The sequence below is a fragment of the Triplophysa dalaica genome, chromosome 5 (assembly GCF_015846415.1).
Source record: "Triplophysa dalaica isolate WHDGS20190420 chromosome 5, ASM1584641v1, whole genome shotgun sequence".
In the NCBI taxonomy this organism is placed as follows: domain Eukaryota; kingdom Metazoa; phylum Chordata; class Actinopteri; order Cypriniformes; family Nemacheilidae; genus Triplophysa; species Triplophysa dalaica.
In genome coordinates this window covers 5,655,196-5,672,797 of record NC_079546.1, presented here as the reverse complement: position 1 = coordinate 5,672,797, position 17,602 = coordinate 5,655,196, and the positions used below count along the sequence as shown (strand labels likewise).

Below are 17,602 nucleotides of genomic sequence, written 5' to 3'. Positions count from 1 at the left end.
AGCCGGGCTCTGATAGGTGGCATTCATAGCACTGTTTGGTCGGGAAGTGTGGTTGATTCGGAGCCCGAGAAGAGATGTGTGTTGGGGGGGTGCTCTCGGACCTGGAATCTTTTCAGGATCGGCCGAACTAGTGGAAGCATTCCAAGAGAGATCACAAAGCCAGCGCTGTGGCCCTGTACCCTGGAGATGTCTGGCTTGTTTTCCCCACTTCCACCTCCAGGTTAACAGAACATGTGGCCTTTATTCACGGGAGCGAAGGGGGCGGAGAGGCGTGCAGTTACTGGGTGGCTCGTCTGTGGGGTCTGCCTCTAGTGAGGGAGTCCTTGGATAAGTTTGCCTCATCAAATCAAGCACCAGTGTTTTTTTATGTTTCCTGTCTTTGTGGAATTTCTGTCAGCAGCCCTAAGGAGACTATGTTCAAGTAAGGTTTTTTAACAAACGCAAAACATGTGTTAGCGGTTTGAGTTAAAAGCTAATGTGAGATGCATTCCGTCGCTCTAGACTTTCCCCCCTTTATTTCACCGGGCGGCCAGGTAAAATGAATATGGCTTATGGGCAGGAAAGGGTCTAATGGGTCTGAACCATGGTTAAGTGTCTCGGGAACAGTACAGATTTGGGCTTTCACATGAAATGTTCTTCTTGAGTGTTCAGACATCAGTAGGCTTCGATGGGAATCTTTTAACACATCGGTGTTGATTTTCTGAGGAAAATGGAGGAATTGTGTGTAATGGATTTTAACACAATACATCGATTTTTAGGTTTCAACTCTAGTAGACGTAGTTTTCCTGTTATATATTTGAGCATTGGAAATGCAACTAAGATCGTCTATCGTCACTTTATCTGATACCTGATGTTGTTCCCCACAATCTCCTTATCTGCCTCGCGGTTGAGTAGAAGTGTTAAAGGGATAGTTCACCCCAAAATGAAAACAACAGAACACAAAAAAGATATTTTGAAGAACGTTGGTAACCAAACACTTTGGGCCCCACTGTACTCCATCGCATGGACACAAAACCACAGAGACATTTTTCAGAATATCCATTCCACAGATGACCAAATTATAGACGGATATGACAGAAATCTTGTAGAAACTCACAACAGAGTTGACTTTCTTTGAGGTACCTGACCTAGTGTGAGAAGTAATGAATTGGCTCCAACCCTGAAACATTTTTGGCGTAGTCTTGGTCAGATCGAACATTTCAGGGAGTCTTAATTCCTCCTATAAATGTTCATCAAAAATACGTCTGAGTCATTTGAATAGAAGTGGGCGGAGTTAAGAAGTACCGTTTTTGTGCTGCATCCGTTTCGACACCACCATCAATGTAAAAGTCGTGCAAGAGATTAGTTATTCATTTATTCCAATTATTGTGTTAATAATGAAGCTAAAAAGACAAAAGCATTGCAAATGCGCCAACATGACATGCTTGTTTATACAAACCCATCAAGTTTAAAACAATAACCTCAATGTTTTGCCATCAGTACAAAGACTTCAGGAGCCATGAATGAGAGAGGGAGACAAAAATATCATTGCAGATTCTTGTAAGAGGGAAGGAGGGGTTCCCTACAGTGTAAGCTTTGAGTAAATGACTCTTGGCACTGAGAGCGGTTTTGGTAAGTCGTGCCAGGTTCTAAGAGCAGGAGTCTTCCACTCCTACTGTAGCCGCTTGGCTTTGCTCTGTTTCAGCACGCTCTGTCCTGGAGCGGCTCAAACATGCAGCTGCATGCTTTCAGCTTTTGCCTCCAGGTACCTGTGCCAGAGGCTGACTTACAGCCATTACATAATCTCTTATATTCAACGAATGAAGGATTGGGTAAAGCATTACCGAAAGTCTTTCCAATAATCAAGAGATTTCAAAGAACGTCTCTCCATTTACAGCAGGATGAGATAAAAACGTGATTTTGCAGCCACATGCATCACCTTTTGCCCAGAAACATTCTTTGTTGAGTGAGCACTGTCGAATTTAACACAGATGATCGAACACTTCAGAGGGAAGGTTTTCAGACTTATTCTTTGTGCTTGAAAATGGGATGTGGTCTTGTTGCTTTTTAGATGGAAAAGATTCAGAACGTCATTTTGTCTTCTGAAAGTTCAGCTGTTTAAAATGAGAGCAAGAACGGATTCGGTTGGTTGTTTGCTTATGTTTGACTCATAATGCAACATCCTCTAAAATCTATCATCATTTTTGATGAACAGGCTTTATTACACAATTGTGTTAACTGGGTCCGCAAAAGTTATTTGTCAATCAAAAAAAATGAATTGGATGTGCTCGCCTTATTATTTTAAGGCCTTACTAAAAAAAGAGAGGTCGCAAAGAGAAATTGTGTCAAGTGTTTTTTGCGAAAGTATGATTTAACGGGGATCTGAAAATGAAAAGAAATGAAGGAAGTCACATTCTTTTGTTTCCTTTTGCCATTTTTTATTTTGGAGATGATGTCCGTTGATCTTATCATTCCTGAGCACGATGGATGTCTCCGTTTTCCTTGTTTCAAGGCATGCGTAACACTGTAGGCTGGAAAATAAATCACAGTAGCGCTTGTTTCCAGTGTGGCGGGTTGTGGCAAGCAATGAATTTCATGGCCAGTTGGCAGGGTAGTGTTAAAGGGACAGCTCACCTTAAATAAAATGTACTCACCCTCATGTTATTCCTAACTCGTGTTACTGTCTATGTTATCTTGAACTTAAATGCAAATGTTTTTGAAGATAAACCTCCCTGCTGTTTTTTTTACATTTGAAAGAAAATGCGTTCTGAGTCTGTTTAGCACAAAAACAACATAAAAGCAAAAGCGGTAGATATTAGCTTATCTTAGCACATTCGTTCACGTTTTTCATTCATAAACAATTGATTTAGTTGAAATAAATCACTTCTTCCATTTCACACTACTGAACTAGGATTGTATGATTCAGTGTTATTATTTCACAAAGCATTCTTGAGTTTGTCATATAAAGCGTTTTGATGATAATTTTATTCAACTTTTATTGCCATTTGCGCAATACATTTTTATTTAACTGTTTTAAGATCTTGGAAATGTACTTTAACTTATTTGTGTCATAGGGCAATTCAATGCAAAGGTCAACCTAACCATGAAAAAATAAGTTTTTACCAAAGTTTTGCATCGTAGTGGATAGCTCAGATGTCAGTATTTGATGGTTTAAATACCCATGTGAGGTCTCTTAAAGCTTTTTTAAGAATGATTTTCCATAGTCAGGAAAATGACGCTTTCAGAATTGTCACATCCATTACGATCCATATTCCTCATAAATGGGCTCAGGAAATTGAAAATTTAACAGTTATTTTTTGTTCTCCGTTTTTTTGGGTAGAATTGCTCTGGTTTGCAGGATTGAACTAAAATGCACAAAGTATGTTGTCTGTTTTGGCGCATCCATTTATTTCCCTCTTTAGAAAACATGAGCATCTATCTCTATCAACAGGGGTTTAAGAAACTATAAACAGAATTTGAAATTTATGGTTAATAAATGCATTCTCTAAGAGTTTATATTTCAGGTTTTGACAAAAAAATCCACATCCATAACACTAGAATTGGGCAATTCCAGGTTCTATCACTTCATTGAGAAAAGCAAGGGTCGTTCACAGTTATTTAGATATCTAAGAAGGCGCATGAGATTTTTTATCCTTTTTTAAAAATGCAATATGGTGTGTACAAAACCAACTAGCACATACAAAAATGGTCTTAATTGGCGTTAAACAATTCTGGACATTGTCAATCACTCCGACCGCAATGTAGACTCGCGTTTGGCGTTGAATGATGAATGTGACTCGTGACTTGAAATAATATTTGAGCAGTCGCTCTGTTCTCATGTTGGCATAAAAATTTAATGGCCTTAACAACCTTTCAGAGTGCAGTTTCTGTTCACTTATAAACACATGCCTTTTTACATTGGAAGTTCAGCCGCTGAAAGGCGAGGTTGTTAAAATGTAACTGTGCAAATGGTTCGGCATTCCTGCATTTAACAGCCGTCATATTTGCACACGGGATCTAATTTGCAACATGTATGTAAAAACTGAAGTGTTTGTTTCAAACTACTGTGCAAAGCTATAGGAGTCTTAAAAGTGCTCAGAGATTTATTTTATGTTCTTGTAATTCACCGGTAGGAGAATTAATCTCTTGTATCATTTAGTGGATGGTTGTCAACTAGTAATTGGGTAGTATGGTTAGATATAAACCTTCTGAGCAATTTACTAACTCGCACAACAAAGCTACAATTTCCTCCAAAGATCATTCGCTTTTATCCCACGGTAGTTAGTTTCCCTTTGGTCACCGAGCGTGACTTCTTCTATTAAAACCAGATCCCATTAACAATACAATTAAAGTGCAAAGCTGGTGCACAGAAGAAAAAGTGTTGCCTACGGGTGGAAAAGAGCAGAGAACTTAATGTTTGCCTGATCCTAATCTTGATTTATCCTTAATGTTGCTATTAGTTGATAAATCAGAGTTTTTAAGTAGTTATTTCCTTTACGAGACCACACTTATTTATGCCTCTAATTTTCTGTTTATTTCTGCCGTTTACGCATGAGCTGTTATTAACTAATTGGGATATCTGGGCCTTGATGTATAGAAGTATCCACAATTATAAAATAAACAAATAAATTATAATAAATAAAATATACAAAATAATAATTTTAATAATAAATAATTAAAAAATAAATTGTAAAAATAGAAAATCAATGAACATATTTCAATGTTTTGATTTTTCTTTAATGTTTTGTGTTAATATATATATATATATATATATTATATATATATTATATATATATATATATATATATATTATATATATATTCCATTCCATTCCATTTTCTACCGCTTATCCGAACTACCTCGGGTCACGGGGAGCCTGTGCCTATCTCAGGAGTCATCGGGCATCAAGGCAGGATACACCCTGGATGGAGTGATTTATATATATATATTATATTTATATATATATATTATATTTAGGCATTTGGCAGACGCTTTTATCCAAAGCGACTTACATTGCTTTATTCTATACATTTTACATAGGTATTTGCAATCCCCTGGGATCGATAAATAAAGTAAATAGTGTTTTATGTTATATAATATTTAAATAAATTGTTATTCAAACAAAAATGATAATAAACACGATCAGTCGGAATTTAAGGTTCTCAAACTTGATTTAAGAAAAGGTTCTTGCTTCATTTTGATTTCTTACATGACAAAGTTAACACCTGTGGTTTAGTAAATCCAGAATGAAAGTTTGTGCTTACATAATAAATGTCTGTGTACTGTACATATTCATTTTGTATTTAAAAACACATAAAATATATATACATGTAATGTATGTTTTTAAGACATATTTAGATGCATTTATTTATATTTACCAATTATTTAAATTACATAACATTTATGATTTTTTTAATTTTTCCTACATTTATGCATGTACAGTATTTGTATGTGTTTACAAATACAAAATGAATATGCACATACAGACATATATTTTGTTAACACTAACTTTTATTTTTATTGAAAAGGTCAGTTTTGTGTTTATTGGCAGAGGGAAGCTGGCAGCGGGACGAGCGCCTATGCGGGTGTATTTCTAGTCAAGTGTTAAGTTTCAGGGACGACAGGGTGGGCTTCTGTTTCACCCTGCTTTTTGGGAAGCAAATGTCTGGGTCTTTTAGTACAAGCCATACACAGTACAGGGCCGCAGGGGTCATCTCAGCAAAGCTTGCAGAAGTGATGTGGTTTGTCAGCTACTGTGTGAACAACTTCAAAGAGCGAGATCAATCTTGGGAAAGACAATGGTGTGATTTTTCCTTTTGTGCTGGACGGCAGGAGGAGCCGATGTCAGATGTGCCTGTAGGGGAACGAGTTCAACGTCGTCGAGTAGAAGAATTTTACATGCATTGTCACTTGTATCGCTTGTTTTACAATACGCATGATGGTTAATAGTTCGGCCTTTATAAATGTTTCGGTCAAGCGATTAATATGATGCCTGAAATTGCAGAATTAGGATGGAAATGGATTCATAATAAGACCAAAAATCTTTATACATAAAATGTGCTTTCCTTTAAAGCAAGTGCATGTTCTCATGTTGAAGTGAGTGGTTGGTTTTCGTGAACACATCATGACATTCAGAGGCCACACTGCAACTGTCTTAGATCATCTATAACCATTCATAGGCAGTCATCCCTGCGTTTGATCCTCAGTTTAGACGTCAAGTGGAAACAGTGGGATGTTGGCTTGTCAGTCAGGGATACGGCATGCTTTTAGCAGCCAATAACAATAGCCGAGTGTAAAGCTTGAAATATAATGCCAGGCTTCACCGTGTCATTTCATATTTGTCTTACTCTGCATTAAACAATCATAGTTGTACTTTTATACATTTTGTATCGTAAATATTTATATATACACACGCATATCTATTTGGAACGAGTGCATCATTTTCACAATTCCCCTCTATCGCCGATTCCATTCTTCACCCGCTTCCATCCGGTGTTGACATTTACTATGTTACAGACTGATAGCATTCCAAGCGGAGCTGGCACAAAACACACCAGCTGCTCTCGCCGATCCCAAGTGTGTGTGTGTGGAGGTTGGGTTCCAAACACTGGGGACTCTCATGGTTTTATTTTTGCCTGGCATTCGGAACAGCGGAGAGCTCTTCAGCTGTCAAGCTCGGGTCTTAGAAGCACTTCCTGCGGGGTGGCGGCGCTTAGTGTTTGTGATGTAATGCGAGGAGGGACAATCTGGCCTTTGTACTGTATACTCTCCACTTGCCACTGGGATGGCACTGCTGTGTTGCACATACGTCTTTACATTCTATACGATTCACTGTATAGACAGGTGTTTAGCTGGGGGATTTAGCTGGGGGATTTAGCTGGGGAAGTCACCAGTGGGTGTATTGATTTGTTATTTTGTGAGCAGTCATATAATACAGTATGAACTGTGCACACTTACTGTATGTGCACACAAGTGTGTGTATTAAAATAAACAGCAGTCACAAGTGACACAAAATCATGTATTAGCTATCTAGTAATGGGTTTCTTTTTGTCTTTCAGCCGCAGCAGAAGGTCCAGGAAAAGCCCGCTCAGGTATGTTAAATAAAATCTTGCACCATAGAAAACTGATATATGACAGGTGATCCTGCACATGTTCATGCACGTTGTACAGTTTTTGGTTGAATGGATATCTGTTGAGTATCAAAAATGCATCCATCTATTGATCTGACCAAATCATATCAACACACACAGATAGTGAAGATTCTTTCATATTTGGGGGAAAAAATGTATTTAAAGGTCCAGTTTGTAATTTTTTTGGAAGATCTACTTACAGAAATGCAGTATAATATACATAACTATGTCTTCAGCGTTGTGTTTTTATTACCTTAGATTGAGATATTTCTATCTACATAAAGTGGACAAACTGCTCTGAAGAACATGTTTCGTAAATGTGTTATCACATTCGGGAAAGAACCGAAAAGGGGGGTGGAGTGAGCCGTTGGTTGCAATTTGCGACCTCACCGCTATATGCCTCATAAAATGACACGATGGTCCTTTAAGTGAGGAACAGATTTACTGATGTACATGAAGGGTGAACTTCTTGGTTAAAGAGAGACATGCGCGGTCGATCATTTAGGGGCCAATCCTATAGCGCTATGTGATCTTCAGTTTCATCCCCTCACAGATGGATAGGCAATCTGGAAGATAGGATTAGTTTTGAAGAGTCGCCCCCTTTTTTTCTCTAGTCAGAATTCTTTTACCCTATTAACAATGGAGCTGGCTGTATAGTCTCCGTACACGCGCTGATTTAATGTGCTCATGAAAGATCTATATGTTGGTTTATATGTTGATAAATAATGAATGTTGATGCAACTAAAAGGAATATTAATTATTTTGTTAAGCTGCAGTAAATAAACATATTTATAAATAGCCATGCAGTTTATATGTGCACACTACCTACGATGGTGGTTTTTGCTTTAATGGCCACAGGTGTCTTGATTAGAAATCCCACAATCCCGACCTCCCCCACATACAACTTCCACACATTTACCAGGAATCATTTCACCTCCTCTTGTTCGCTGGTGCGGACCAGTTTACAGTGTGAATGCATAACTGGAGCCTGATTTGTTGCCATGTGGGAAAGCACAGGTCCCTGATGGCTTTGAGCCGTACTTAAAGCTACATGTTATATACACTAACTTCCAGTAAACAAGACTTTCTACTGCTTTAACATTGTAAACATGAGTACAGGTGCCTCAATTGCAACCATTATAACGGGAGATGTTCGACAGGTCATTTAGAATAATGAAAGTGCAATTATTTGTTGACTTGTTTTTTGGGTATTTATTGACATGGTGACCTCTCTGCCATGGAGTTAACCGTGTGTAGTTCCACATTTTTGCAGCTAAGCAAATGTGTTTTATAAAACTATTGTTTGACTGTAAATAATGATGTATTGAATCTGCTCACATTCTATATTAATATGCAGAGCTTCTATGTTACTTGGCAACTGCAAACAGCCTCCGTTAAAATAATGAGCTATATTGTTAAGCAGAATAATTGTTTTTTCAGATTATCTTTAATAATATCTTTAACTGTTTATTGAAAGTGTGTTGCTCCCAGTGCTCGAATTGAAGGGGGGCTGGGGGGATCCGGGACCCCCCATAAGGCAATAGGGACCCCCTAAGTCTATTTTTTTACTTCTAATGGGAGATCCCTAATGCCTTATGGGGGTCCCGGATCTGATATTTTAGGTCATTTGAATATTATTTGAGTAGAATTCATTTACAGTCATTAAGTTTGTTTATGGGCTTGTTGTCATGTCTTGGAACAAACATTATTATCACAAAGCCTGTTTTTAATAAATAGTATATAGTTATAATATTATCAAATATATTGTGTATTTTGTATAAAAGGTATTTTTGGTTAAATTCGACCACTGGTTGCTCCTTCAGAAAAGCATTACGCCACTTCATCCCAGTTTGAAAGTGATGTTATAAAGCTACTTCTCAAAAGTGGCTTGCTTCTTACGTGCATTAATTCAAGGCAGTTGAGTAAAAATACAAAATTTTACATCAACATTAAAATCTGATCAAAAGGTTGTTTTACATATTCCAAAGGGTTCAAATTTAGAAGCCGGGCTGATTTTGTTCTGGTCTGTGTTCAGCCTCAGATATAAGCACGGACAGGCATTGGGAGAGATTGGGGGGCTCCAAATATGATTAAAGAGTTTTTTTCTTTCCTCTCCCCTCCTTCTCCATTCTTTCATTCACCCATGTCACACATGGTAGCGCTTAGCTGGTGCTTAACAGCTGAAGTGTCTGCCGCACTAATGAATGGAGTTTGGCTCATATAACACAGGCAAGGCTTTCGCCTCTGAATGGCAGCAACGCAGCGACTTGGGAAAGGAAGAGGGTTATAAATTGTGTCAGTTAGCCTCACCAAATAAAATGAAGCCATGTGGAAAACGAAATCCATTTCATTCTGAAAACTGCCCGGAGCTAAGCGCCTTCCCAGCCCCCTATTCAGTGCCTTCCTTTCTCAATGGTGGTCATCCCGACAGCAGCTGTGGGACGCTCACTGTCTGAGCACATGAACGTTTGTATGCAGAGAGAAAAGTAGACTCAAAAGTAAAAAAACTATAAATTGACAATAAGGTTTACTTAGAAATGCCAATAAAGGAGGGGTTTGGTCATAGGTATCAGACATCTCGTTTATTTGAAAAAAAAAACGTTTTATTTCAGGAATTTAAGTTAAATATGAAAAATTATGTAAATCTTTAAAACACTAAAAAGTAAAAGGGAAAATATAATGGCAATAACGTGACTTTGCAATGCAAAAAATTCTTTAAAAAAAGATGGGGGTCTGGTCATGGGTATCAGTCAGCTGGTTTATTTGGAAAAAAAATATTTTAGTTATTTAAATTAAATATTAAATAAAAATAAATGGTTGAATGCACAAAAAAGCATTTTGTATTATGTACATTTTCTTGATAACTGATTGGGTGTGTTTTGCTTCGCAGGAAGAAGAGGAGGCGGAGCCAGAGCCAGAAGAGGACTAAGCAACCACAGGATTTCACCTCTACCTCATTCAGCTGTCAACTCTCTGCAAGGGAAAAGACTGCCTTGACCACTTATTATTGACTTCCCACTTTCGTTTGTTTATTTTAGTTTTTTCCTCATGCGTTTGTTTTGGTTTCGTTTCGTTTGTGATAAACACACACAACACCTCAGCGCGTAAACCCGAAAAAGACGTAAATGCAAACAGACATCTTGCAGATGACAATTGGAGCCGCCTTGCTGTTCCCACTTCGGAGTTTCCAACTGCTGTAAGCACAGAGGCGCAGGGGTTAAACACACACAATGTGCTACAGTGGACACACATAAGCACACTTTCTTCTCGACTGATGTTTCTACATTAGTTAGGAAGATTCAAACCGTATGGTTTTGTCATTTGGACAGTCACAACATGTGGTGCTTCCCAAATCTGGGTGGAGCCTTAAACGGACATACACAAACATGCAGTTTACACAGTACACACAAAGAGCACTGTCTCCACAGTACCACACCACCAAAGACAATGTCATAACTGATAATTTTTCTGTCTTTAGTGTACACACTGAAGCACTAGATTGGCTAAGCAATGCAAAAATATCCGTCATTTCTCCAAAGGCTAATATTACAAGACATCTTTAACACACTTGAAAAAAACAGGTGTGAAATAGTCAAAACATCTGATTTGCAAGGATAATAATCTGTCAAAAATAGACGCATGTAATGCAGTGGTTTCACCAAAAATACAATAATCTGTACAGTATTCGTCTTAAAATTGCAACCAGAGTCTCCGGCTCTTAAGAATGTTATCTTAGAAAATTCCGTCATCGTAGCTGGACGCACCCTCATGTCTGTTGAAAACCATTGAAGTTTCTGTCTTAAGTGAACCACTGAACAAAGATGTTTCTTTTCGTGTGAACTATCCCTTCACTATTAAATTAAAACTTGACAAGTTCTTATAAGAATTTGTCGCTATGGTTAAACGCCTCCGTTTCAGAATAGCTACTGTACATATCTTTGCATCATTGGCTTCACTTAACTAACACACGTGAACATAATCGTGTTTTCTCTTCTTTTATGGCATAGCTTTAAGAACACAATTTCCGACGAATAGGGAAAGGGAAACTCAACTCAGTCTGGTTCAAGACCTAAACCTCAAGCATTACAAAAACCACAGGAACAAAACCACACTTTACCTCATTACGCAAAAAATACCTGAACAGCAGTGACCGTGTGATGTCGGATCTGTCGAGTATTCAAAGAATCTTAACGTACGCGAGCGCTGTCACCAATGCAATGTCTCCTTAACGTTACGAAGCTACCTCTGATTTCAGCGACCAGCTCGAGAGACACGCGCTGCTATACAGTTCTTATTACAAAGCAGGGAATGGCAGCGAGTGCCAATATTCAAAACGAACCTTGAGCATGAGAGACGAGCGAAATGTTTTTGTGGATCGGGCAGGTGATAATCGAAATCTGGGGTCTGTTTGTAGTCATATGTCGAACTAATCATGCAGCTAAGGGAAAAGAGTACTGTGTCTGTTTGTTTGTTTATTTGTTTGTTGTAGTTCATTTTCTTTCATTTTTTCACATTAGCGTATATATCTGACATTTGTAACGAGACACTCTGCCTCTACAACCGGGATGTCTGTTTTACATTTTTAACTTGAATATATATTTTGTACTGATTTACTCAATGGTTTCTAAAGATCAAGTGCTTGTATGACACTAAATTTTTGTTTTAAATGGATTTTTTTCTTTTCCGTTTTTGATTTCTCTTCTCCACTTTTGCTCTGAATCGATTTCGTTTTTGTTTCTTCTCTATGTACGATTCAGATGCGTACCTCAAAAAAATGGATAAAAATGGACTAATAATCAGCTGACAAATACCTACCTCCAGTCTTGAAAATGGAATGATTTTCGTTTTAATATGAATTCAATTGAATGCGTATTGGAACTGCACAGGATCCTGTTTTACAAACGTTGGAAATTGGAATCTTAATTCAACTGGGGGAGAAGAACGCTGATAAAAACACTACACGAGGAAAACGGCTTGAAACTCATTTCAGGTTAAAAAATATTTGGGTTTTGTATATTGCTTATATGAATATGTTTTTTGAAAAATTAGTAGATCTTGAGATATACTTGATTAGCGTTTTTGTGTACTCGACACAAATGTGATTTTCTTTTCCCGTTATATGGTTCAAACAGATGTATATGTACTGCTTATTTAGTGAAAGAATACAACTTTTTTTCAGCTTGTCGCCATGAAAATCATGGTATTCTCAAAGTAGGCCTGAGGTAGAATCTCAGTGGAAGCTATTGGAACTGTTGGCATGCCCCTTTGAACTTGCAACGGCATGACCGTCTTTATATGCGGCAGCTTGGCTTTTGCCACAAACCATCATTTAAGCGTGACTCAAACACTGTAATGCTACTACCTAAATGGTTACAGTTCTCGTAAAAGCGTCATGTTAGTTATCCAATAGGATGGATTTGTTAAATCTAACAGTGGCTTAAGTTGACGAATGGCATGTCTCGGCTTTGCCGTCTCACAACTTCAGATTTGGCAGTGGTTGGATTCAAACACTGTTTGGAGATCAGTCGATCTGAACTCTGCTGATTGCAGAACAGCGTGAAACCGCAACTTTTACACGCAAACGGGCCTTCGAGGTTAACCTTTCTAAAACTTGCCATTGTGTTCAAAGATTTCCTATGTTGGTTTGAATGTGTATCCGTAAGAGCCACTGTTCACAGGCTTCAACTCTGGGTGTCTTAATGAAGATAAAGTTGTATTTTTATGACAACACGTTCTAGTACAATCGAATACACTTTTCTACCTCCAAAAGGGCCTCTCGTTACCTCATTTTTCAAACTTACTATCTGCTTAAATTCAGGTGCCGGAGTTCATAGAGAACGTCATAAATTTATATATAAATATATATTCATAGTTTATTTTTGTGTGCGGGGGATTTTTATATGACTGTACCTCTATGCCTTTAAGTCACAAGTTAGCTAAGACTGGATATTTGACTTTATAAAACGCTGTCTTACGTTATGCAATGTTATGTAGTTTCTGCAGCTGTAGAGATGGAAAATGTCACTAGGTGTCTCAACTTTCTTCACTTGATATAACTTGTTTTCTAACAATTATGGCTGTTTCACATAGAATTGCTGTTTGTGATTTCGCTTAAATTTGCTTGCTTGTTTTAAAAAAAGGACAAAAAAAAAGAAAACGTATTACAAAAAAGTCCTCTTTATACATATCCACCTCTTTGTTCAGCACAATAAAAAAGGTGCCTGTTATTGTTGTTGTGTATGAAGTTAATACGTTGCTTGTTTAACTATGACGTGTTGATTCTTATTTTTTTACGGGGTCAAAAATTATTAACCGGTTTTCAAACACATACGGTACGGTTGAACAAAATGGTTTTTTGGGCTGCGACACTCTTCTTGGACATTTTTACTTCACCAAAAGTGTGTCCTCTGTGCTCCGTAACATGGAATTGCAATTGACATACGATTCAGTGACCAGTGCGGCGTCTATATATGTTTCTTTTTTTTACATTCATTTTTTTGTTTAGTTAGTCAATTTGAGCGTGATTTAGTTCATTCTGCGTCCATATGCTGTATCTATACACATTTAAAGTGTGTTACAGGAATATTTTACCTTTATTAATGACGAAATGCTGTCATCATTTACTCACCCTGTCCTGAGTGATTTTCTTTCTTCTGCAAAAAGGAAAAGAAGATATTCGGAAAAATGTTGGTAACCAAAAACCGTTGGTCCCCATTGACTTCTATGGTAAGGAAACAAAACCAATGCAGTAAATGGGGACGGATTTTTGTTACTTATATCTTTTGTGCTCTGCAGAAGAAAGAAAGGCATACCAGTTTGAAATGTCAAGATGGAGTGCGTTTCATTTTGAAGGTCAATTATTCCTTTAATAGTATTCAATAGTATTATATACAATTCAATCTGATTTCTTAAGCCACTGATATAACGCAAGTTCTAGTCTCATGTAAGTCCACACTAAAAATATTTATATACGCTGGAGATGAAACTTTGGTACTTTAAGACTGCCAGAGACCATGGGCATGTTTCTCATACTTAATACCTGAAGTGAAGTGAGTATTTGTTTACGCCTAGTGTTATTGTAACTGCGAGTCCAGAGCACTTCCACATAGTCTCGTGATTGATGAATCATACGTTGCTGTGTCTGGCTGGTTGGGGCGCTCAAATAAACAGAGTAATGTTGTGCTTGTCAGTGTTTATCCACTTTAGGAAAACCAGCTCTCAATTGACTTACTTATAGCTGTCTTTGTGTATTAAGCTGTGAAAACAGTTTTTTAACATCGAATAAAATTAAGCATCAGTTAGTCAACACCAAGGTGTCACCGTGTTTAAAGAAAATCCACGGCAAAACACTGCGGCTGTATGTTCAGAAATAGAGAGGCCAACTCCCATGTATGGAACTTCTAGGTACACAATGTTACGGAATTTAGACTTTTTTTTTTCCCCTCGTCCCTCCCCGTTCCTCTTCCACAGGCTCTCCCCCTCTTCCCAATTCCGAAACATCTCTTTAACTCCAATTCTTTGGTGTATTCACGGGGGAGACGTAGCCCCACCCTGGAGCCCCTGACCTCTGCTCTATAGCACAGTCTGTGAATGGGACGGCGGCCCCACTTCAAAGCCCCGCCGTTCTCTGCGCTTTGACAGGGCCCGTCACTCATTCCCCCCACACCCCCACACCCCTTCGTCCCGAAACCCCCACCACTTCTGCTATTTACCTCCACCCGCTGCCATATAACCAGGATTTGGTTAGCGCCACTCTCTGCTGTGAATATGCTTCATTATTCCTTCAGATTGACCCAAGTTGCGGAATTTGAACCGGGTTTAAATTCCGGGTGGAGACGGATCTCACCGCTACCACAACCACCTTCAGAGGTGGTCTTGTTACCTCTTCCGTGTAAAGAGGGTCTGTTTTAGTGTGAGAAAGTCTTTCCTGCACTCTTATTAGCATATCCAGCTGTTTAAGAGAGGGCCACTGAGAAAACTGGTTAACTTGAGCTCAGTTTTTTAGTTGATGTCTAAATGCATATTTTTTTATTCAAAAGCTAAATTGAATTTGTTAAAACGAGATCAATAAATAATGCTCCATAACATTACATTAATGAAAAGAACCAAAAACAAGGTACGAGGAAAACCCTCTATAAATCTGTATTTATTTATTTATATAAACAAGCCCCAAGTTTTGCATATTTATACGGATTTCGCTGCTCTGTCTTTCACACTAAAGGATGTCCGTCCACTCTGCTGAGCAAATAAAACACGTTTCCTGTCCTCGCTTGTCTGTGCGCAGCTGTTGAAGAGAAATGGTTTAGACTTTGCTGTCTGCCTTGGATCATTTTAAGCCCAACAATCCTATATCCACATATAATATTATAGTCTTATGTAAAAACCTTTGACTTAGAAATACAGTATATTTTCCTTAAGACGGATAATTGTGCCAATATTAAATATTATGTAAGTGCTGATGCATCAAAAGACTGTTAAAAGGTCAGTTCACTGAAAATGAAAATTCTTCATCATTTACCTAACATGTATGGCTTTCTTTATTCCGCAGAACCCAAAAGAAGATATCCTTAAGAACGTTGGTAACCAAACAATATTGGTCCCCATTGACACAAGACCACTGAGACATTTCTTAAAAACCTTCCTTATAAATATAACGTCCATGAAACATGAACAAGGTCCCTTTGCAAGTGAAGAGTAATTCTCTGTATCAGATATTATGTTTTCCAATTCCCAAGCTCATGTATCATGTTGCTGACCCGAGCTTCATTTAAATTGTTGTAATCGTGGTTCTTTCAAGAGTTTTAACAAGTTTGACTGAAAAAAGTTGTGTCAGGCAGAATGGAAGTCCACTTAACACAACGTTCTTCCAAATGGTTTATTGATTCCAGCCTGTCCAACTGAGGTACGTGACTTGAGGAACACGGATTCCCAAACTCTTACGATGTCACCAATGTGTGTTCTGTATCTATAATGTATTGTTTGTTGTGGGTAATGTTGTCAGTGTGAAATATCTATAGATTGTTTGGGAGCTGAGGATACAGTGGGTCTGGAGGGGTGTGGTTTTAGTTTTTCGGATGCTTCCTGCAGATGAGTGTTTGGAATGACTCGTCTGGCTGTGAGGAAGGCCAGAGCCGTCTGCTGCATTGTTCCACAACAGGAGGGTTAAGGTTAGCAACATTATTGGGCTCAGTCGGGGTTAACGTATGTCTGAGGCTAAGCACACATGCTCAATGTTACAGAGCTGTAAAAACAGAGCTAGACATGTTCTCTTTCACATGCACAAATGTATACATGAGTAACTAACAAAAAGACATGCAAATGAACCACCGAGCCCTATTTGTAGCGTGTTGGGTAGCAAGTCAGTTATGCGCAGATGAGGCCTCTCCAGTTGAGCATTCACGCTAAATATGCACAGGTTTGGCTATTGATCCGCCACGGTTGGTTTACTCATAACTGTTACTGTTATATAAACGATCGATGTTCTTACATAATGAATGAACAGTATTCTCTTTAAAGACTTCAACTGGCACGTTTGTTCCAAACTAGCACACTTGGACGACCCCGGTCTCATTCATGCCTTTCAAGAGCGTAACCGCTACAGTCGAGGTGAGTCAGCAGCAGATCCGTACACCAAATACTACAGTGCGGAGACGTCTCTAGACTCTCAATGGGACTCTGACATATGATCTCCTTTCATTCAGAAGAGCCTGTTTTTAAGAATGAGTCACTGAACATCCCAACTACAGGCTGTGTAATCCTGCCTGCTTCCCCTTCGTATGTGGAGCGGGTGCGACCAGAGGTCCGGTTTCCCCAGCCTGTGTGTCAGAGCACCGCTGTTGGCGAATCTGAGCTGGCGTTCAGCGTGGGATGTCGGAGGTGGGCGTGTGTTCTTCTGTTACAAAGCCAGCTGTTACAGGCATTAAGGCCTTACACCGGCTCGCTCTTTAATAAGCATTTCCTGTTATTTAATAAGTTGACAGTCACAGGGTTGTAGCCCAATTCCACGGGAAACCGCAGACTTTGTAACACAGAGCGGCTTGCGCCGTTCCAATATGGCGGACCACGGTCGTATAGCGACGCACGGTCGTATAGTGGCCCATAGAAACTAGTTTAAAACCATGTAATCTATAAAGTTATAAATATATTCCGATTTAAAGGGATAATTACCCAACAATGACAATTCTGTCATGAGTGAATCACCTCAAGTTGTTCCACACCTGTATTCATTTCTTTGTGTGGTTTGGAAAAATGTTAGCAACTGAAATTTCTGGGACACCATTGTCTACCATATGGAAATAAGTTTTGTACAATTTTTGTTCGGTTGAACACAAAAGAAAATGTTTTGAAGAATTAAGGAAAACAAACAGTTCCAGGGCACTTTTACGACCATTTTAATGGTAGAGAAATCGTATTTGCTAACATTCTTCCAAATATCTTTCTTTGTGTACAATAAAACAAAGACATTTATACAGTTTTGGAACAACTTGAGTTTG

At 38.5% G+C, this 17,602-nt stretch overlaps 1 protein-coding gene across 1 annotated transcript in view; it reads left to right on the top strand.

The window, feature by feature from the left end:
- Positions 1-13,317, top strand: part of hmga2 (high mobility group AT-hook 2) — a 28,687-nt gene extending 15,370 nt beyond the window's left edge. The window contains exons 4-5 of the mRNA XM_056748586.1: positions 7,038-7,070; positions 10,000-13,317. Coding sequence (XP_056604564.1) covers positions 7,038-7,070; positions 10,000-10,038 — 72 coding nt within the window. The 3' untranslated portion in view covers positions 10,039-13,317. The remainder of the gene's footprint in view (positions 1-7,037; positions 7,071-9,999) is intronic.
- Positions 13,318-17,602: the final 4,285 nt, after the last annotated feature.